The sequence below is a fragment of the Maniola hyperantus genome, chromosome Z (genome assembly GCF_902806685.2).
Source record: "Maniola hyperantus chromosome Z, iAphHyp1.2, whole genome shotgun sequence".
Taxonomy (NCBI): domain Eukaryota; kingdom Metazoa; phylum Arthropoda; class Insecta; order Lepidoptera; family Nymphalidae; genus Maniola; species Maniola hyperantus.
The window spans coordinates 12,532,672-12,556,707 of record NC_048564.1 but is presented as its reverse complement, the minus strand read 5'-3'; the positions used below and the strand labels follow the sequence as shown (position 1 = coordinate 12,556,707).

At 38.2% G+C, this 24,036-nt stretch overlaps 1 protein-coding gene across 9 annotated transcripts in view; it reads right to left on the bottom strand.

Annotated features, from left to right (window-relative positions):
* LOC117995771 (large proline-rich protein BAG6) overlaps positions 1 to 18,839 on the bottom strand; it is a 37,628-nt gene extending 18,789 nt beyond the window's left edge. For 6 of the 9 annotated variants that reach the window (XM_069508816.1, XM_069508821.1, XM_069508823.1 and 3 more), the window contains exons 1-14: positions 18,266 to 18,396; positions 18,068 to 18,186; positions 14,700 to 14,817; positions 14,188 to 14,384; positions 13,469 to 13,615; positions 12,569 to 12,685; positions 7,426 to 7,469; positions 6,783 to 6,924; positions 6,491 to 6,667; positions 5,550 to 5,928; positions 3,934 to 4,089; positions 2,886 to 3,209; positions 2,043 to 2,160; positions 1,586 to 1,646 (exon numbers count right to left, since the gene is read on the bottom strand). In XM_069508816.1, coding sequence (XP_069364917.1) covers positions 1,586 to 1,646; positions 2,043 to 2,160; positions 2,886 to 3,209; positions 3,934 to 4,089; positions 5,550 to 5,928; positions 6,491 to 6,667; positions 6,783 to 6,924; positions 7,426 to 7,469; positions 12,569 to 12,685; positions 13,469 to 13,615; positions 14,188 to 14,384; positions 14,700 to 14,817; positions 18,068 to 18,130 — 2,043 coding nt within the window. In that variant the 5' untranslated portion in view covers positions 18,131 to 18,186; positions 18,266 to 18,396. Of the gene's footprint in view, positions 1 to 1,585; positions 1,647 to 2,042; positions 2,161 to 2,885; positions 3,210 to 3,933; positions 4,090 to 5,549; positions 5,929 to 6,490; positions 6,668 to 6,782; positions 6,925 to 7,425; positions 7,470 to 12,568; positions 12,686 to 13,468; positions 13,616 to 14,187; positions 14,385 to 14,699; positions 14,818 to 18,067; positions 18,187 to 18,265; positions 18,397 to 18,706 lie in introns of those variants that run through there. The other 3 variants (XM_069508817.1, XM_069508818.1, XM_069508820.1) reach the window with 3 other exon arrangements.
* Positions 18,840 to 24,036: the final 5,197 nt, after the last annotated feature.

Genomic DNA, 24,036 nt, shown 5'->3' with positions numbered 1-24,036 from the left:
TCATATTTGCGCAAGCCAAATATAAACCTAATAGCAAGGTTTTGAATTCGCTCAAGTTTATTAAGTTGGTCCTCGGTTAAATCAATGTAGCTTGCGTCTGCATAATCGAGAATAGAGAGCAGTAAAGATTGAGCTAACATAATCTTAGTAGGAATGGGAAGCAAAGAACGTAGGCGCCTGAGAGAACCCATGGCAGCAAAGGTCTTTCTACTGAGTTCCTTTAATTGATGAGACCACGAGAGAGTAGTGTCCAAGTAGACACCGAGATTTTTCACAGTAGCACTATAAGGTATAACAACACCATTTAATGTAAGTATTGGTAGATTATCCCAATCAACCCTCGAAATCAAGCCAGCACCACCACCAGATTTATTTGATATACAAATATGATATTTGTAAAAATACAGCACGTCCACACTTGGTGATAAATGGGGTATAAATGGGGTATATACATGATAACATATGACACATAAAGCATGCAAGGCAACATAACTGAGACGTTGATAATCAGCCCATTACTTAATTAAAACACTCGTACAGCCGCACTCAGAGTCGCTAATCGTTACTTTTTATTGAGTTAAAACAGACAGATTTATGTGAGAGATATAGCTCTGTCTCGTTTTAACTAAACTTAAGTAACGATTAAGCGACTCTGAGTACGGCTGTTAGTGGTATTTTAAGGTTACAGAAATATTAACTTTGATTACTTTATTTGATACCATTGCCATAGGACATTTACTGACATAATAATACTAGCAAATGTTATTTTTGCAATAGTTACATAATTATATTTTATTACTTGACATTAATTTTAATGGAAAATTGTAATAAGTAATAGTGAGTTTTAGTAGAATTTTGGTATTCATTCTAAGATAATAATGTTATAATTTGCATGACATGGTATGGCAGATTGTGTCTCGAAACAATAAAACTATTGTAATAATTAAATATGATTAAGTGATAAATCTATATTGAATTATCTTTCATGAAAATCTTAAGTAAAGGAATCGTTTATTAGTGATGCGATAAATCGATATAGGTGGTTTGCGTGCGCTTGCTTTTATGCGCGTGCAAATAAACCTTCGTTGTCTGTGGACTGATGTGTCAAAAAACAAAAACCAAAGCCTTATATTTAAAACATATACCAAGGTTGCTTTTTGATTGTCAAGATAATTGATGTAATGGTGATAAAACTTAAACCTAAATCTCCGAGGGTTCCAGATGCGCTCTCGGTGGGTACCATCGAGATCCAGTGCCTGTGACGTCATCTCAGGTAACAGCTGACTTAGCGAATTTATTATCACCATTTCACAATATCACTGAACTTATTAGAACAATCAAAGTTGTTAATGCAACTCATTCCAAGCACAACAGACGGAAACGTTTAAGTGCGAAAGCCAGCCCAGAGTGATGAAGAAGCAACCCAAGCTTCCTTATCATTTAAATAATCCGTTACAGGATTTTTCAGGATATAGGATAGCAGGAGTAATAGTATTTTAGGTTAATAGGTTTGTGTTTTACAAGAACTTTGAACTTGTGTAAACTGTAAGCGTCGTATAGTATATGTATTATGTATGTACAGCACCTGTATACGCGTGGAGCTGTTATCGCGTAGGCGAGGTCCGCCAGCCTGGCTGCTCTCTTCCCTTTAAAAGAAATTGCCAGTTGCTGATGATTAGTAAAAATAACTGTAACTGTAGTAAGTCTACAGTCGTCATTTCCTAAGAATAAGATTAAAATTATGTCGATCGTAACTGGAAAGGTAAAAGTTTAATTTTTTTCTAATTTTTTTCAACACCAAGGAACTGTAGAAAGATTTTATATGAATTTCTTCCACGCGCACCTGGACCGTAAAAATGGGTCTTGACTCTTAACCGACAAACAGATAGACGACAGACGGAGTGATCCTAAAAGCGATCCCACGTCCGACCGTGCCGCGCAAAGGAGTGGTTATGTGTTCACCAGTAGTATATTCCGTTTTTACTCCTTTGTGGCGCCCTAGTTTTCTTTTGAGGTACGGAACTCTAGAACTAGACACATACCGTCGTATTTGCAGTTGACGCCTAGCGTGAACACTGTCGCACGGCAAGAACCTGTCGTAGACCAGGTTGAAGATGGACACGGTCTGTGCATGGACTCTTGGGCCACGGCTACGAGTCTCTGTAAAAACGACACAAATGAACGAGAGAAATGTTATCCCAACTAACATAGACGTGAGCGCTAGTGACGCTATAGTATTTTTCACAATTTTCGTTTTCCTAGTATTAATAAGTACCAATACTTGAAGCGTATTATAGTTCTATGTACTTGAATAGGCAATTTCCAATTTTTGAATCGGTTTATTGCAGCGATTACATTCATTATTATAATATATCGAAATATTATAGGTACGTTTATATTTTCGATACTACAACGAATCGAATTTCATAAAACATCAAATGTTACCCTCTCTATCGTCTGTCAGAAAGATGACACTCGATCTCCCATCGAATAATATTCGAGTGGAAATGTAGAAAATATAATCGATGTATGATCGATATTCAAATGAGCAATTATATTATAGTGTATACTTAAGATATATATGACTTTTTAGTAACGATTTCGAAACAAATATGATGCGTGATATTTGCCGAGACCCTCCTCTCTCCAACGTAAGATTAGATGAGATTTGACTCGACCCCCTCCCCCCTTAAACATCTCACGTAATTTATGGACGCCCCCTAATGAGTTTCAAAGCCCTTTTTCTAAATTAGTCCCTTACTAATAACTTACATACTGCTAATACATGGCTAATACACGTTTCAGTCAAAAATTGAAGTGCTTGTGCCATATATATGCACTGAGTAATTTTTCCTTAATGAGGGCCTAAATCTGGCTATACATACGTTGCCTTGGTTGGTTGGCGTTTGCCGAATTCGCATTTGCGTTTTGCTCGGTATTGGGCTGATTCTCTTGAGATGGTTCCTGGGTCTGAGTCTGATTTGAGGCCTGGGATTGAGTTTGGGCCTGAGGCTGATTGTCGGCCTGGGATTGGGTCTGGGGTTGGGCTTGGCTTTGGCCTTGACCTTGTCTCTGGCCTTGGGTCTGACTCTGACCCTGGACCTGTTGTACTTGAGCGTGCAACACCCCTTCCATTCCTGGGACGAGGCCCTGGCGAAACACTGAAGCCACAATGTTGTGTAATAAGTCAGCAGTCTGGGCCAGGTACACTGAAAAATTTGAACGCACATTACAATCTTATGCTTTTTTACTGGTCACATACTGCCGCATAGGTGCATGTGGTAATACAATAAAACATAGTGGCAATTTTTAGTACTGATAATTCAAATAATACGGATATTGTTGGCAGCTGCTGCATTTATTGTAAAAATTTAAACGCCTCTAGCGACAGTGTGCGATCAGCGTTATAAAGAAAAAGAAATTCAATAAATCAAATATTTGTTGGAATAAAAAAAAACAATAAACACAAATAAATGCTTTATTAAAGATAACTTAAATAAAAATATGAAAGTAAGTGAAAAACAAAACGTATTTTTATCCTATTATCAAAAAAGTATCGCGTTAGCAAAAAACTTTTTGTTTGCATGCACGGCTACTACTAAATTTTTTGAAGTAATCTACTATAATTTTTTTATTAAAATGAAATCAAAAGCATATTATGCTTTTAATTTGAAAATTAAGGAATCATTATAACATTTCTTAAATAATTATTTAATTCGCGGTAGCCTTAATCAACTTTTCAGTTTTCGGCCGCTAGTTTGAATAATGTGACGAAAGATCTTAAGGTGTCGTCACGTCTGTAAAGAATAATAATTTATGAAGAATTTCGCATTTACAGAAAATATTTTTTCAAGCTATATAATATAAGATGAGGAACGCACGAAACAAAAAATAACTAACTTTGCGTTCCAGATAATAATCGTGGTTGATTACCTCCGCCGTCGCGGTCGCCCGGCTGAGAGCCCGTAGGAGCTGAATCGTTGTTGTTCGCGCCCCCACTGACCTGTGGGATCTCCTCCATACTCATCACGACCTCCACTCCCCCGAGGCCGCCAGCCTGTCCCAGCCCCCTTAAAATATTCTCAAACTCTACAACAGAAAATGCGCCCAATAAAACAACAATCTATTGCCTCACAGTGTTAACTGAACAGATGCAACATATACACATTTTCCATTTATTACATTGAAAGCTTCAGTCAAAAATACAACCAGATAAACTAATGGACTAAGAGCCAGCGCGTGCCAGACCTTTGTTTTTTATAAAAGCTGAAAGTTTCTCTGCGTATTGCCCCTAACACTGGGAGGATCGTTTGTTTGGATGTTTGTTTGGATAGTGGTGGGTTTGGTAGATAACAGGTAGTAAAGGAGTAAAAAATCTTATGTCACAGTATAAAGTCTAATTTTTTATATTTTCTTCAGAATAGTACTAGAAATCACGTCATGCATTGCCAGTCACTTAGTGTTGTGGCAGCCGCCTGCCAGATACCCTTAAACTTTTTAACTTTAGGGGGTTCCATGATTTGACTTTATACTCTGACGTAAGGTTTTTTACGCTTTTATTACCTGTTATCTCCAAATGTCACCATGATCCAAACAAACGTTTTTCCCAGTGTTGGGGACAATACGCAGATAAACTTTCAGCTTTTATAAAAAAAAGCGAAAGTCTGGCACGCGCTGGCGCTCTCTCTCTCTCTCTCTCTCTCTATATATATATATATATATATAAATAAAATTCACGTGAGAATGAATTACAAGAACTATATACTTTTATACACCACTTTATTATAAGTTGGTTAACACAGGATGAAACTGTGCGACAAAACAGGTAAAACACAAAACAAGCATGCGTTAAACGTTATTAAATTAGTTTTTTAACGATTCGTAAGCAAAATATATTTTGATGAATGGCAATCCACAGTTTTATTTAGTTACATTACAGAAAATAAATAAGGATTCTTTTTAGACTCCCGTGCCACCATTTCCAAATCTTTTATACAATATAAAAGGAAAAGCTGACTGACTAACTGATATATCAACGCACAGCTCAAACTAATGGACGGCTCGAGCTGAAATTTGGCATGTAGATAGTTATTACGACGTAGTCATCCGCTAAGAAAGGAATTTTTGAAAAATTCAACTTGTAAGGGGGTGAAATAGGGGATTGGAATTTGTGTAATCTACGTGGACGAAGTCGCAAGCTTAAGCTAGTTGCTAAGTAAAAAAAAAACAGTGTTGTTGTGTCCTGATGCGAGAGTCTTAAAAAGAATCCTCATGTTAGTGATATTCATACCGGACACTTGTGGCGCCACCTTAGCCCACGCAATTTAACGCGTGTGAAATAAAATATAATAAAATCCTAGTTTTTAGGATTCCTCCATTATGAAAACGGAAAAAGAAATGTATATTATAGAACCACTTGCTTGCCCATTTTGTTTATTAAACACCTTAGCGTGCTATGGGGTATGGTGGCGTGTGACAAGTGTTTTGGCTTTAATTTTATCAATATTAGAACTGCATCCAACACCGGGTGGCCTGAGCAAATATCTTACCGATCATAACTTGACGGCGATCGTTTGGTCCTTCCTGATTGGGCTGAGCAGCATCGTTCTGGTTTTGCTGTGGTTGGCTTTGGTTGTTTGTGTTTGGATTAGGAATTTGTTCGCCCTGATTAGTATTAGTACCGTTCATAAAAACGTTTTCAATGTTGATCGGTATGGGTACCGCGGTCTCTATTTCTACTTGATACGTGACTGGGTCAGGTTGTATATTTATATTGACAGTCGGTTGGGTAGTGTTCCTACCGGCTAGTCCGGCGCTGGTCTGAGCCTCTTGAGCGTCTGTGGGCTGCGCTTGGCCCGACCCGTTACTGGTCACAGTGGCACTTGCCGGGCGGCGTGTAGGTAACGCTTGCACCACGTTAATGTGAGCCTGCGAGAAAATGTTTGCTGTTACAGACAATATTGATATAACAATGTCAATACATAATCCCACTTATAATAAGTGGGATTAAGTACTTATATAAATATTTTTCCTTAATTACGTCGGCCCCTGGCTGTCGTTGGGCCAGAGGTGCCCATCAAGCTGGCAGCATTGCCACGCTGAATGGCGATGAACAATCTTTGGACCCCAGAGCGCGAAACACAGTGTCTCTCCCTAAGATGACGGCTAACTTACATATACCTACCGGCAAAGGATGGCGCAACAACACATCAGATGTGAGCCGCGAGTTTCCGTGGGCCATGTGAAGTCTGATTTCACTGATCGTGTGATAATCGTGCAAGAACAATCCCGTACGAATCTCTACTCTGTGGAAAGAAAGAAGGTAAAAACTTACATGTACCGGCAAAGGCTGGCGCATCAATGCATCAGAAGTGAGCCGCAAGTTGCCGTGGGCCATGAGAAGTCTGAATTCACTAATCGTGTGATAATCGTGCAAGAACAATCCCGTACGAATCTCTACTCTGTGGAAAGAAAGAAGGTAAAAACTTACATGTACCGGCAAAGGATGGCGCATCAATGCATCAGAGGTGAGCCGCGAGTTGCCGTGGGCCATGAGAAGTCCAATGTCGCTCACCACGTGATAAGCGTGCGAGAATGAGTGATATACCGCAGCGCACGTGTCCGCTATATTCTGCCTACGTTGCAAATCGTGCTCGGAGAGATGGAACTGTGAAAGACGAAGCATGTTATAATAATTTATTAATGATAACTATACACACGCACACGCACCCACACACACACACACATAAGCTTCGATTCATAAAACGTAATTGTATTTATACCTCCGGATCGCTGGCGTCACGTAAGGTAGTGAAGTAGATTTCCCTGAATGGCGCAAATTCGTTGTCCAACTCGTGTAGTTCTTCAACGAGCAGACCGAATTCGCTCGGCTGTGTATGCTGATTTGAACGCATCGAGCGAATCCTGTGGACCAAGAACAATCTAGTTTTACCCAGTTCAAATTTTAAATTACAATAATGTAAAAAAAACATTATGAAATTTATCTCAATACAGCACGTGCAAAAGCTAGCAATCTTTAAGGTGTTCCAATCACAATCATAGTGCGTCCTTATCACTTCCATACAATAGTGCAAGGGAGAGCGCCCTACGTTAGCTCGACTCGATGAATAAGGAATAAAAACATTTTTCAAATTAAATACTTTTCCAAATGAAATTCACCTCATTGCATGTAACTAAAATAGCCTGCTATAATTTCGTGTAACATTATTGCTGCTGTTTCTCTATACACGAACCACTAAGGTACGAATACCGTTCGAGCGCCCGTGTTTCTTGCCACGTATAACTTGAGTACCTTCGAGACAAAAGTGAATTAATCTCCTAAGCAAGCGCACTCCAACCTAGCCTTAATACAGCTTAGCTTTGCATTAAGCATTTAATCCCATTTTTTAAACAAAAAAATCTAACCTTCGTCCTCTGCCATGCCTGGAACTTCCAAGGTGCTGATCGATCTATAAAAATAAAATTAACCGTTATATACAGAAAAAAATATAATTTTGAATTGTAATAAGTAATTATATATTGTGTTAGTCACTTTAGTGCAAAGGTTGCTAAAAAATCGTTAATTCAAAAAGGCCACGAAAGAATTTAGTTTCATACAAACCTATCCACAAGTTTCAAATGCCAATACAATGTGTAATGTAGCAATTATTGTTATTTACATGACTGTGTACTTTGAAAAGCAACGATGCTAATTCGGTTGTAATGACAGATAATAAATATAATGCTAACCTTTTCCACATACAACAATGTGACAAAGATAGCACTAATTTTAGACCTGTGAAATAGTTTGAGATTTTGTACAACCCAATTAACACTAATATATCTAATACTACCACCTCACCCAAGCATTTTATGCAATAACCGCATGATCCTATATGATTATAACATTTCGCAATTCATGACGCATTCACCTTATTCGTACCATGCTTTTCGAGACCCTTATTAATAAGCCACTCGTATGTAAAGACAACCCTACAGAACCCTAAAGAAATTGACTACTCTTGATAAGAATTCCTTATTGGTTACAAGAACAGAATAGAAAATTAATCCATACTAATATTATAAATGCGAAAGTGTGTCTGTCTGTCTGTCTGCTGGCCTTTCACGGCCCATCCGTTCAACCGATTTTGACGAAATTTGGTACAGATATAGCTTGCATCCCGGGGAAGGGCATAAGGTTAGTAGCTAATACTTTTGATCCCGGAAAATAAAAGAGTTCCCACGGGATTTTTGAAAACCTAAATCCACGCGGACGAAGTCGCGGGCAACATCTAGTTAAATATAATTGTCAAGTTATTCTACCACAAATATATTATGTACCGGGGTGATTCGCTGACTCAGTGTGTAATACTGAATGATAGCCACCGAGCTCATTTGATATTGGTTGATTCTACACTGCTGTTTCATTGAGTGACATCACAATAATTTTTCATAGAAAACCTTCCATGGATTAAGAATAAATGTCAAATGATCTCGGTGGCTATCATTCAATCACACATTGAGTCAGCGAATCAGTAGGCAGTTCCCTACTGACTATTTAGGTATTGATGCTGATTAGTTTGCTCGCCAAGCTGTAAAATGACCTATTAGTCTAAATATATAAAAGGAAAAGGTGACTGACTGACTGACTGACTGACTGACTAATCTATCAACGCACAGCTCAAGCTACTGGACGGATCGGGCTGAAATTTGGCATGCAGATAGCTAAAGGATTTTTGAAAATTCTGCCCCTAAGGGGGTGAAACAGGGGTTTGAAATTTGTGTAGTCCACGAGTACGAAGTCACGAGCATAAGCTAGTCTAAAATAAGTACAATCCTTTTCACGATATTCTCTGTGGAAAATATTTTTTGTCAAAAAAGTAAAACTATTTTTGACCCATCAATGTACGTAAGGTACAATCGAATCAGCATCTTTGATCTTAATACACTGAAAGTAAAATGGGAGACTCTCTATCGGAAAGTAAAGTACAATATTAAATAACTGGAAATACTAATAATATAATAAAGTCTGAAAATTTTAGCCAACACGCGAGGATTCCAAAAAGATCTTCCTTAAATTATTATCTCAATCTAATTTAAATGTTTGAGCCAACATTTTAAGAGCAACTTTACTAATAAAGGCCTTACTAAACTGTACTATCCAAAAACACCCGCGAGTTAATTATTGCAGGTGACGCATCCCGATGTAAATGCAAATGTTCCACGGGCATATATGTGTTCAGTAGAAGTAGCTGTAAATTACATGACGTAACACGGCTAATAAATAATAATAATAATTGAACCGATTTTTTTTGCTGAAAATATCTCAAATATAGTAATTAGTATGTCATAGAGATATTATGTGTGCAAAACTAGATAAAAATTTAACAAAAATCAACATTGAACATGTTTACAATTATCTAAAGTTGCACATAAAAAATTTAAGTAGTAGTTTAATAATTAGAGTTAGAATATTATTTATTAGCTCTGTGAAGACACGAATAATATTTAAGAATCATCCATGAATCACATCACTCACTTGAAAATAAAAAATATGACATTTAGAAAGATGTGTAAGTGTGTGAGTTAATACGACTCTGACATTACAAGTTACAACTTACGAGTACGTTAATATAAAACATTTTTTCAAACAAAGGACAAATGGAACCCTATTAATGTCACTCTGCTATCTATCTGTCTGTCCATATTATGTCTATGTCGGGTGCTACTGTCACGGGAATCTAGCTCGTAGACAAAATTTGTTACAGACCTGAAAAGATATTTTATCTTTGGTTAAAGAATGTTGACTCAAAATCAAATATTGAATTAGAAATTCAATTAAATTCAGACTCCACAGGGCGGTCATGTCGAATGCCCGCAACGCACGGAACGTCAGGGGAACAGAACACTGAAGCATTCTGGTCAAATTTGACAGCTGTTGCTTAGCCAAGATGGTCGGTATACGCTGTTAAATATCGAGCGTCCCTATTGAAAACCCCTTTATTATCGAATATTGCATAATACTTACATGAATTATATTACATATTACAAAATAAAAATGTGACGTAAAACTCCAAGCGAATGGGGGCTCAAAAAACTATGTAATTAATGGATGATCCTTCCTGAATAAAGGTCAGTATTTCGGTATATAAAATTATGGTATGCTGAGATTGGCGAATAAAATTGCAATTAACAGAACTTTTGAAATGTATTCCCTATACGTAGTACCACTACATTTAAATTACCATGAAAAGTTTAAGGCGAATACAGGATTTTTTTTAATGTGCAACAGATATTTTTTATTAATCAATGTGTGGACACACTTAGCTACGATTAATTATAATTTATAGTAACACCGCGCGTCACATGTACGCTAACAATATTTTGACCAATTAATGGATATTTTAGGACACTCTATTTAACTTTTTCTAATTAAGCAGACTTTTAATGGTAATCAAAAATGTGTGGTGTATAACGACAACATCTCTTACGAGTATATACCAACATTTATTCTTTCTGTGCTACTGCGAACTCTAAAGCCATGCGCCCCACAATCTATATGATAAAGATTGGTTGATAGTATATACGAAAACAATATTATATATGATAGATACTTTACCAACGCTATAAAATATGTTACAAATGTAAAACACTCGTACTTGCAACTAAAAGGCGCGTGATTATAATGTCACTCAATCATTATTACTAGTATAGCTGCCCCGGCGAACTTCGTACCGCCGTGGTGCCGATTCAGTCAGTCAGTCAGTCAGTCAGATTCGCCGAACAGTCGATTCTTTTACAGGCATTTTTTCTTTTTTCTCTCCATAATAACCATCCTCGTACTTCAAGAAATATTATAAAAAAAGAATTAGCGAAATCGGTTCAGCTATTCTCGAGATTTGTGATCAGCAACACATTCAGCGATTCATTTATATATATATAGAAAAAGATTACTCAATCCCGCCAAAAGCAAATTAAGATTAAATTCTAGCATTTCAAGAACACAGGTGACAGGATAGGTTTTTTATTGCATTACCTATGTATATGTAAATTATTGTATCTTTGTTGATCGTCGCTTGAAAATGAAACTTAGATCATTGTTGTTGGGACTAGTGGGGGGCAGCGTACAATAGGTGGCGCGCAAGTCTTTCATATAAAGAGGCATGGCAACGAATACCGGGCATTAGCTAGTTAATTTATTATGTATTTGCGGAAGGGTATATTATGCCACGATATTACTATATATAATAAAGGTATACCTATACTATATATTCTTACTATATCAAAAAAAACCGGCCAAGTGCGAGTCAGACTCGCGCACTGAGGGTTCCGTACGACAATCGTATTTTATCGACTTTTTCCACGATAAAACAAAAACTATTATGCCTAAAAATAAATAAAAATCTGTTTTAGAATGTACAAATAAAGCCCTTTCATATAATACCCCACTTGGTATACTAATCTTACTTTGAAAGTTGAAAATACCAATTATGTGCTCATGAACAAATTTTAGTTTTTTTAGTGATGTAACAACAAATTCACGGTAACCTAATTTTTCCCTTTACGTGTGCTATAAGACCTACCTACCTGCAAAATTTCATGATTCTAGGTCAACGGGAACAACCCTATAGGTTTCTTGACAGACACGACAGACAGAAAACGAGGTGATCCTATAAGGGTTCCTTTTTCCTTTTGAGGTACGGAACTCTAAAACCTGCCAGTATCATGATTAATGGCAAGGGTCGCGATCCTCAGCATAGAGAAATACGACGCAGAGATATAGACGCTAAACTTATTAGTATTTAATACTAGCTGTCCCGGCGAACTTCGTACCGCCTAACAGTCTTTTAAATTTTTTTTAATACTTTAAATTTTTCTCTTCGTAAGAACCATCCTTGTTCTTCAAATACTATAAAAAAAGAATATTATAAAAAAAAGAATTAGCGAAATCGATTCAGCTGTTCGCGAGATTTTTACTTAGCGTCATTCAACGATTCATCTTCTTTCTATATATAAAAATAATGAATCGTTGAATGTGTTGCTGATCGCAAATCTCGAGAACAGCTGAACCGATTTCGCTAATTCTTTTTTCATATTAATATTCCTTGAAGTACGAGGATCTTACAGAGAGAATAACCTAAAAAAATCCTGAATAAGAATCGACTGTTAGGCGGTACGAAGTTCGCCGGGGCAGCTAGTTTTTATATCTATTACATTAGATAGAAAGATTATATTATTTGTGAAATTCAGTTTTACCGAAAACCAGTATTGTGAATATTTAATATTTGGTAAGCTAAAAATAAGCTCAAAACCGATGACCTAGATAGCCGATGTACGTCATCAACAAGACTGAAATCAATAATGCATGTTATATGGACCAACTATAGAATATGTAGGTGTCGCCACCCACATACCCGCCCCCGGATTCAACCCCGGGCGGTGTACGTAAATGCATCTCCCTCGTTTGCTCACTATTCACAAAAAAAATATGCGCGCTTTTATGTTGAAAAGTACTGATTGAGCGAACAATCAACCAATCTTAACCAAATAGATCGCGACTATGATCAACCTGAAAGAGAAGCGGTCTATGATGGTGGATCTGACACATCACCTCTTGCGGCCTGGAACTAAACGCTCCGGTGCTCGTTGACTCCAGTGGATCATCAGTTGGATAAGTACGTGGTTCCTATAGGCACAACAGTATAATAACCATAAACAAATATGCAATATACATATGTCTGCGAAATATTCCTCTGAAGTTAGGTATCCATAATAAATCAAAATGAAAATATTTGTCAAAAAAAATTATATGAAAATAAGAAAAAGTTTTCATTTATATTTTTAACTAATTCAGCACTTATTTTTTTTAGGTGCTTCAAATCTGAACTGATTTTAGTACATATATTTTCTGTGAAATGGTATGTTATCAGATGGTTCCACTTAAAGAAGAATAGTTATCTCCGTAGGAACTCAGGGAACTGATCCAGACAAACTGGTAAAGTAAATATAAAATTTTATGCAAATCGTTAGAGGCAGATATATTTAAGTGAAAAACACGTTTAAAGTTTAAGATATGAAGCTCTTAGGTGATGAGGGACAGAACTCCTCATCTGATATGGCTCATAAAAGTATATCACTTGCTACGAGTATGTGCTAGTTAGGGTTCCGTACCTCAAAAGGAAAAACGGAACCTTTATAGGATCACTTTGTTTTTTAAATAGTATCCATAATATATATTACTGTATCAAAAAGTGCTGTTGGTTGGTTTTTTTTATAACAATGAAATTAACAATTTAATTATCAACTGATTAAAAAAATTAATCATTAATTTATACAAAAAAATACAAAAAAAGTATGAAATGTCTTTTATCTATTAAACCGCCAGATATTGTGTTCTGTTTATGTGCCACTGTAATGAATGGTCACTTTGGCTTCTCAGTCCCTTGTTTAATAATTTATATTATCTTACATCACGCTCGTAAATTTGTAAAGCACGGATGTGCGTCCTTATCTCCCTAATCACAATGCGAAGTGTCTCCAAGCGCGACGCTGTAGGTGAGAGGTTGGGTCCATGCTGCTCCTCAATCTCTATACCATGGGCGGTGGCTGCCAATGCCTATGGGAAAATTAACTATTTATTTTATCCATACAATATAACAAAATACTTGTATACCTGACCGACTGGCTGATCTATCAACGCACAGCCTAAAAGCCACTGGGGATAGAAACTTGAAATTTTGACAGTAGATTCTGTTCATGACATAGGCATAAGTTAATACTAAGGATGGACTTTTGGAAATTCTAAAGGGGGTTAAATAGGACATCAAAGTTTATATGAAAGCCTGTCATTTGGTCTATGAAAATTGGTATTTGGGCTTTCAGTTAGAAATGAATAAATGTACTTATTTCAGGATTTTTGGTAATTCCAACCCCTTACCGATTTTCAAAAATTCCGTACAAGCTAAGCCAGGCTGGGTCGACTAGTAATGTACATAATAAATGCTTAACCACATCAGAAAAGTTTATAATTGTTTTCTAAAATGACCAATATCCTTACTAATTAAGTTTTCATTATGCTATGGAGACTTAAAGTTGTCATAAAACCTGTTGCAATAAACATTGTTACCTATAAACTTAAATCCACGCAGATCAACTCTGCTAATATGGTATAGATGCCATAATACTTACCATAAGCCTTCTGATCTGTTGCTGAGTGATGTGATTCAAATGTACAGGGCTCAAGCTTATCGGCTCTGAAGAAACAGTGGAGCCCTGACTCATGAATGTGTTATCTCTTCCCCTTTCTCTATCCCGCAAGGCGGACATCTGAGCCTCCACATATGGAGGGGCCCTTTGCACCATATGAATAACTTTCCCATGTACACCTACAACATTTACACACACTACTAACAAGAGCACAGTTACACAATGGAGATTCTTACGGGTTTTTTATAGAATCTAGAAATAGAAAAGTAGAATCTAGAATCAGTCTTAACATGTCACAGTTACGGTCTGCACAGAGTACAAACTTTTGTCCACGGAGGACAAAATTGGTCACTTAAGAACTGCATCGCATAAGGCAAACAATGGATTAATATTAAAGACAAATTGTTGTAAAAGATGGCAGACTTTTATCCCTTTTATTTTGAACTATGTTGTAGACCTTACAATATCAATCACACAAGGTTTATGTACTGTACCATATTCAGCTAATTTTTTTTCATCTTGTAGAACTCTTCCACAAAATATGAGACGTTGGAGTCCAATTTCAACGCCCATCTGTTCTAATACCTTTTCTTTGAGCTGCTGTACAGTGGTCTAATGAAACAAAAAAAATACATACTGAACAATCTTTAGATATTTTTAGAAATCACCAAATAATCAATGAACCAACTATTTAGTTGTGTTGCACAATTAAATAACTAATATAATATAATAAAACTGTAAGCTCTATAAATCAGATATATACACAAATAAATGAAACATTGGTAACTAGGTATAACTTGGTTTTTCTATGAGGCTAGATTTATAACATAAAATCTAACCACCAATCTGTTGCACACTTATTTCACTGCTATACTATAAAGTATGTCATGTTATACGTAGATATAGTCCGCGACAGGTGGAGATGCCAATCGGGGAAGGAACGCTTCGCACACTTACACAGCCCCCACGCTAACCCGGTGCGGGAGAGCGCGGGTGACGTGCGGGTGTGCGAGGCGTACCCCATACGTACGTACCCCATACGTACGTACCTCATACCCCGATTGCCATCTCCACCTATTAAGCAGTCACCATGGAGCTGCTGGTTGTTGTGCTACACAACACAAAGGTTATTATTAAATACACAAAAATTATTTCCAGAAAGACTGTGAAGTTGTATATTATAAATGCAAAGCGTGTTTGTTTGTCCCCCAATCACGCCACAATTGAGCACCAGATCGACGTATTTTTGACATGGATATAGTTCAAGACGTGAAAGTGACACAGGTACTTTTTATCTTGGAAAAAGAGAGATTTTTAATAATCCATAGTATTATGAAAAACTCAAATGACAAATCGACACAAAGTCACTGGGATCATCTAGTTTTTACTTTTTAGTATATCATATATATTTTGCATTTACTGCTTAACTTTCGCCTTATGCAGTTTCATTTATCTAGTGCCCTAAGTTTATAAGCGTTGAAGTTTTTTTAATCATTGTTTATTGTAATATGTATTGTCCGACTCTACCTTAACCAATAAAATTTGGCATAGACATAGCTTGCATCTATCCATCATTATTCAATAGGTAACTTTAAAAACCTAAATCTACACTGACAAATTTGCATGAATTAGGTGTTTCAACACACTGACACTATGTATTTACTTCTCTATGTATAAACCTAATTCTTATAATAATTTAAAACTCAATTTAACAAAGTAAAAACGGAGTTGTTTACTCTATAGTCTACGCAAAGCAAACTGGATTATTACAATTTGAGTATTAATCTGATGTTGTCCATCCACCTAGTGGGATGTTTTCTAACGGTGCGTCGTTCGGTGCGAGGTCGCCATTCCAACACCTTGGGACCCCAACGTCTATCGGTTTTACGAACTATATGCCCTACCCATTGCCACTTCAGCTAAGCAACCCGTTGAGCTATGTCGGTTACTCTAGTTCTCCTATGGATCTCCTCATTTCTGATTTGATCGCGTAGAGAAACTCCAAACTTAGCTCTCTCCATCGCCCGCTGAGTGACTTTGAGCTTTCTTATGAGGCGGACTTTCACTAGAAGGATGGACGACATCAGACAAGTCGTAGGGAGCCGCTGGATCCAGGCGGCGCAAGACCGTGGCGTGTGGAAGTCCCTACAAGAGACCTAGTGATGAGACTAGGCAGTGCGAGAGGTTGTGAAGGGAGTAGAATAGGTAGAACAAAGATATAAAGAAAAAAAATAGATACTATTTATTAATAGACATTATGTTATAGTATATCATATAAAATACATATTTATATAAGCTTACATAAATATATTGCTGTCAGGTAGTGAGTTTCATAGACAAGTTGCAGCATAAAATATAGTGCTGTAAGGGGGCACTGCAAGTGACTTGCACTGCAACTTGACATACGAACGCACTAGCATCACACTAGGAGCGGCTTCGCTGAAGCGCTCACGCAAGCAAGAGGGGGAGAAGGTATTTAAAATCTTAAAGAATAGCGAATAGTATGAATAATCCGGCGAAATCGAATAGGGAGCCACTTTAGCTTATTTCGAAGTTGAGACTCATGGTCGAATTTGCGCAATCCGAAAATAAAATGGATGCACAAATTCTGAAGGTGATCTAATATCACCCCAAGACTTTTCGTTTTGTTAGTTAGTACAAATAAGTAAACACATGAAGTTTGTATAATGTAAATAAACAACCTACATGAAGTTTGTTAAATGTAAAGATGGAAATAAAAAGCTTAATTATTTATTATTATTAATTATAGTTAGTGTAATAGTTACACTAACTATAATTAATAATAATAATTAATAATAATTATAAGCTATTACCAGAAATTTTTTATAAATCAGCACGAATGTGAACTTGTCTACTACTACCTATCATTATAGCCTGCAATTTCGTAGGATTCAGATCATTTTAATTTCATTATTATAGGTGGTGATAAATTAGGCAAGCTTTACTTGTGCTATATGACCTACCTAAATACCAAATTTCATGATTCTAGATCAACGGGAAGTACCTTATAGGTTTTCTTGACAGACACGTCAGACAGACAGACGGACAGACAGACCGACTGACTGACAGACAACCAAGAAATATTATAAGGGTTCCTTTTTTCTTTTTGAGGCATGGAACCCTAAAAATAACCTTTATTGTGGTTTTTTAGAATAGGCTGCAGATTGTTTGTTCTAGCGGTTCCAAGAAACTGTCTATATCCATAATCATGTAACGGTCATCGATTACAGCGAATTTTATACTTTACGACCTTTCTAAGACCTTGAACTACCACTTTAAGCAAAGAATAAAAGATTATTTGATAATTGCATATTTTAAAGATGGTCGTTGAAAATATGCATAAAAGCACAATTTGTAATATTTTTAGTATTTTGATTAGGAGGGTGCCATCATTTACACCTAAAAACATTTTTGTGTGATTTAAGGTCTTACTTCACTTAATTCAACCATACTAACCTATGTAATCAAAGAAACATAGTACAATACAGAGATATATTTGCCCTTGATTATGCTTTTGGTCATTTGTTTGCAAATAGCGTTAGTACGCGACAGGTCGAAATGACAATTCGGGAGGGAACACCCGACACACCCGCACAGCTCTCGCGCTAGCCCGATGCGGGCGAGCGCGGGTGACGTGCGGGTGTGCAGGGCGTCCCCCGCTTCATACCCCCTCTCTCATTGCCATCTCAACCTGTCGCGGACTATACCAACCTCACAATTTTTATATGAAAAGCACTATCGCATTGTCTATTATACATACAAGTTGTAAGTAGATATATAGATACATAGATTGCATTACGCATAGCAAATTTAATAAACATTTCTTATCATAATTACTTACCTCATCATCAACAGAAAAGCGGTGATCCTTTGAATCCAATGTTTTTATCGTAAACTCAATCATTTTGAAATGAAAACATGGACAATCTCAGCAAGGGGGTGATGCGCGATGAAGAACGCCTGCGAAATACATTAGTTTTAGATGTCGAAATTGATCAATTTAGCACTTATGATACTCTATTTTATATATGTAACCCACGCTTAAACGGAAATTTTCTAATCCAAAAGCAACTTCGATTATATTTCTATAAAACTGTTCGGACTAAATTCTATTTTATCTCGTGCTGAAGATGAACCACGAACTTATTGGTCTGTGCCACGAACCTTGCAGTGGCCAACAGGAACAACAGTGAACAGGAACCACAGACAGACCATAAACTATGGTTGCTCACACACATAAGATCTCCGTGGTAAAAATATGTTGCTATCCTCATATCTCAAATGCAAAATGATCTTCAAACTTTAATTAAGGAAATCCGCATTTAGTGGTTCACTATTTGAAATTTTATTTGAAAACTTACCAAATTAACATAAATAGTTAGATACGATTTTCAACGATGCTAACAAAACTAAAACGATTAATCTCTATATTAAAATCTTGTTTTACAATAAATAATTATTTTATGGAGTAGATACCTACCCCTAACAAACACCATTTACTTATTAATCTTCTTTTAAGTGTAAAATGTGAAATTATTACTTCCCACAGCCATGGTAGGTACGTGAATAGGTACATTATCTGACGCAAGCGCGTTTATATTGATCGGTGCCTGGTAGCCACCCACGTGATAAGTGACAAGCAAGTGGCAAGAGGACTCTGTACCTAAAAGGTTATTTTAGGAAGAAAAGAAGCGCGCACTCTTGGAATTAGGAAGTACTTCGATATAATAAAAATTATTATTACTTCCTACATCCATTCAAGCGTTACAGAGATCTAGTCATAAATTCATTTCCTAGCGAAATAATTTAAAAAGCAAAAAACCCGACTGCTATTTGGACTGCATCTTTTCCAGCCCGTAGCCGTAGGTAGGTAGTTAACTATATATTATCAAAACGCTTAAAATCCGCTATTATTATTTTTATGTACTGCGTCGTCATAAAAGGACAAACCAGTAAGAAAACTTCCTAAAAGTGAAAATACGTAGGTAACTAGTTAATTAAGTAAGTAGTTATGTAGTTAGTAATTTATTTTCTACAAGGCACTATTCTCCTACATTTTTAGGCTTCTGAACCTCAAAACTGAAGAAGTAGGACACTTATAGAGTCACTGTGTTGTTCATCCATGTGCATGAACTTCTTTTGCAACGCCTTGAGGTAACTATTAGGTGTTTATTGAATTAGTTAGTTAGGTACTTAAGCCTATGCCATCTGATTACTGAAAAATGTTTGGGATCGATCTAGTTTACCGCAAACAAAAGATAGGACGGACCATCAAAGCATATTACCGCAAACAAAAGATAGGACGGACCATCAAAGCATATTAGCCAAATAAAAGTCGTCTTCATTGACTTGATTATCAAAACAGGACCCTGTGACAACATGAACCCCGCTTAAAGTGTGTGTGCCAGTTTATGGTATTTGGATTGCTCTTACGAGTTTAATTAATTAATTTCAAATGAATTGATGTAAGTAGGTAGTAGGTAGTTATCTATTGTACATTAATATTGTTCTATGATATTCATTTGAGATTTGTATTTAACTATACCAGGGTTGCTGCGGATGACAATGTTTTGACATCCGCAGATACGGATGCGGATGCGGATCATTAGAAGTTCACATCCGCGAATTAATCCGAATGTTCCGCATTTGCGGATGCGGATGTGAATATCCGTAACACCCCTGTTGGGTTCCGTTGTATACACTTTTTAATTGGCCAGTTAGCAACTCAGTCAGTTTTCATAAAAATCTGGTAGCACTGCAAACGCAGAGCTAGTACTTGTTTGGTTATGTTGGCAGTATTGTCATTCTGTCACCGTTATGCGTAGATAAAGTAATAAAGGTGGACTTCGTCTGTGTTGGCTTTTGTCGACACACGTGCGGCGTTTTTCGGACTGTTTTTCTTGTTAAAAAGTAGCCAGTTTTTGCGTTTTAACTAGTGTTTTTTGGTGGTGGGACTAACTCGGTGCGATGGGAATGGAGGTGGACCCACCTCCGGAGCCCCCGGACCCTGATGGGTCGCGGAACGGAGACGCGTGTGACGCTTCTCGACAGGCGGCTTCCTCTCGGAAGCGACCTGTCGATATCGATGAGCCTGCCGCAGAAGGCGGAAAAAGAACGGTGTTGAATCCTCCCCATGCAGCTGTGCATTCTGTATACACCCATCCCTCATTTTCTGAAGGCCCTAAAGGTTACAGTAGGGATGACAAAGGTCCCTTCATAGTCCACGTCTCGAAGGAGGTCTCGGACCCATCCGCAGCCACATCAATTAGAGCATTGCAGTTTGGCCAGTTTCTGCACCATAACAAGTTCAGTCACATCATTAAAGACGGCGTTAAAAGTGTTGGCCGCAATAGAGTCAGCGTAGAGTTCTCAACCGCGTTAGCAGCCAATGACTTCCTAGCAAGCCAGATCTTGACGTTGGCAAAGTATAAGGCCAACATTCCAACATTCAATATCACTCGGATGGGTCTAGTGCGGGGTGTTCCTATAGACTGGTCTATGGGGGACTTCGTCGAATCCCTTGAACTACCGATTGGCTGTGGCGAGGTTTTAAAAGCCCGCCGCCTGAACCGTAAAAATACCATTGAAGGTCGTGTTGAATGGGTGCCCACCCAGTCGGTGGTTGTAACCTTTAGAGGCCAGACGCTCCCCTCAAGAATTTTCTCCTTTTACACGTCCCTCCCTGTTGAGTCTTACAAATTCCCGACCATTCAGTGCCTAAATTGTTGCCGTTTTGGCCACATTAAATCACAGTGTAGGTCTAAGCCAAGGTGTTACAGGTGTGCCCAGCCCCATACAGGTGAGTCCTGCGATGTTTCGAAGGAAAAGGCTACCTGCTTGCATTGCTCAGGTAGCCATTTCGCGTCAGATAAGGACTGTCCAGAGTTTTCCCGCCAGGAAAGCATTAAGCTTGTCATGTCTCAAGACAACATTTCGTATATAGAGGCATCTGCACGTTTCCCCCCAGTCCGTAGGTCATATGCTGAGATGACTAGGGAGTTGTTCTCAACTCCTACATTCTCTCCCCGTCCTCCCCATCCTACAAACTCATCTCGTCCCAGTGTTACTCCTAAAAAATCATACCGGGAAACAATTATTCGTTCTCCTCGTCCCCGTGCCCCCTTACCGAAGGGCTACAATAAACAGGCACATGAATCAATTATTAACAACCCATCTTCCTCCCTACCCAATGGCTGTGCTCTTGGCAACAGCCAACCCGACTTTCCGCTTTCCCAAGGAAAAATGTTAGAAGACCTTACCGCATTGCTCCTAAGCATCGTTGCTCCATGCAGCGAACTCCCATTACCGCCCAACGTTGCCCAAAACCTATCCCGTCTCTTTAATATTTTAAACAATGGCCCCAACAGTTCTACTTCAATGGAATTGTAAAAGCATCCGTTCCAAAAAACAAGACCTTATATCCTTAATTAACCTGCATAGTCCTGTCATAGTTGCCATCTCGGAGACATGGCTGAGGCCTGGAGCCCGATTTCGGGTCCCTGGTTTCTTCTGTTTGCGGGATGACAGGGATGACGGCTATGCAGGTAGTGCCTTATTTATTCGGCACAATCTCCCCTTTTCTTCAATTCCTATCCCCTCTCACAGTAATCAGATTAATGCTGTTGCTGTGAGAGCTGTAAATATTTCCTTCCTCTCTTTGTATATCCCTCACCCAACCCCCTCCCTGATTCCAGAAATTGAAAGTATCCTTTCCTCTCTCCCCAGTCCGACTGTGATTATGGGTGACTTTAACACCCACCACACTTTGTGGGGGTGTTATAACTGTGACGGGTTCGCTCCGTCGTTGGTTGACATTTTTGAGGATATGAACCTTTGTATCCTGAATGATGGCTCCCCGACTCGCAGAGTTTACCCCAATCAGAACCCAAAATCTGCAGTAGATCTATCTCTTTCTTCAACTTCTCTTGCATCTCAGCTATCCTGGCAAACTCTTCCTAGTACCTATGGTAGCGACCACTTCCCTATCATCCTAACTATGAATAATAGAACAATTCCTTCCCCCAGCCCTAACCCCTTGTTAAAATATAAATTGCACAAAGCAGATTGGTCCCGCTATGCTCAAACCGTGGATGACCTGATGGACTCTCTACCTGATCTTCCGTGTGATGGTGACCTCTTGATTTACTATAATCACTTCGTCAAATCTCTTATTTCTTCGGCCGACTCCAATATTCCCCGTAAAAATCCTTCTGTCTCAAATCATTTGCCTTCCCCTCCCTGGTGGGATGAGGAATGCAAAGATTTGTTCAAGCAGAGAGTGGCAGCAGAGAAAGAGTACTCAGCTCATATGACAGAAGAAAATTTTATTAAATATAAGCGTATTGATGCCAAAACAAAAAGAATGGTTTCAAAAAAGAAAAAGTTTGGCTGGACTAAGTTCTGCGAATCACTTAACCCTAGATCTCCCTCTTCGATTGTTTGGTTAAACATAAGAAGATTCCGCAGAACCCTTAACTACTCCGATCCAAGCTCCAACGATCCCTCTGAATGGCTTAGTACTTTTGCTGACAAACTTGCTCCTCCGTCTGTTCCCCATCAGGACGAATTCCCTGTTTTTACACCAGCACCCATTATGGGTGAAATGGATGCCCTCTTTTCCTTCTCAGAGCTTCAGATTGCTCTCGGTGGGCTAAAAGACTCAACCCCAGGGGAAGATGGTGTGCCCTACTCTTTTTTGGTAAATTTAAATGAAAACTCTAAACATCGCTATCTAAATTTAATTAACGGTTTTTTTGAAAAAGGAATAATCCCAGATTCCTGGAAGTCCCAAATAGTGATCCCACTTCTTAAGCCTGGGAAAAAAGCTTCAGACCTTAATTCATACAGGCCTATTGCACTGTCGTCCACATTAGCGAAGGTTACGGAGGTCCTCCTTAAAAACCGATTGGAATGGATAATGGAAAGCAGAGGAATACTGGCCCCTTCGCAGTTTGGTTTCCGCAAGGGTCTCAGTACAGCAGACAGCCTCAGTATACTCACTACAGACATTCGAACTGCCTTTGGTAAGGGTGAATACCTTGTGGGTGTCTTTCTCGATGTAGCTTCTGCATATGATAATGTACTTCTTCCGTTGCTCAGGCAAAAGCTGCACCAGCTGAGTGTACCGCCGAGGATATCACATTTCATATGTAACCTGCTTGCTGGCAGGTCAGTTGTGGTAAAACACCAGTCATCCACTCTCCCCCCCAGACTAGTCTGGAATGGTCTTCCCCAAGGCTCTGTTCTCAGTCCTCTGCTATACAGCATATATACCCAAGATCTAGAAATGTCTGTAAATAATTTTTGTAACATCTTGCAGTATGCTGACGATATCGTCCTCTATCATAGCTCAGGCTCTGTAGAGGAAATATCCCAATGTCTTAACTCTGCTTTGTATTATCTAGGGCAGTGGCTCTCTGACCACGGCCTATCTTTGTCAGTGGCTAAATGCCAAGCAGTCGTGTTTACGAGGAAGCGATCTATCCCTAACTTTAACTTTTATTATGAGGGTCAACTCATCAACTTGGTAGATAAGGCAAAGTTCCTTGGAGTTATTCTCGATTACAGACTGAACGGATTGGCTCATACCGAATATATAATTAATAAATGTGAAAAGGGCATCAATGTTCTACGTGCGGTGGCGGGAGTTTGGTGGGGTGCTCATCCCTACTCCCTCAAACTCTTATATAATGCTTTGGTTCGTAGCCACATTGATTACTGCTCATTTGTATTAGACCCCTTAAATAAAACTGTGTCTGAGAAGTTGAATAAAATTCAGTACCGTTGCCTCAGAATCATTCTGGGTGCAAT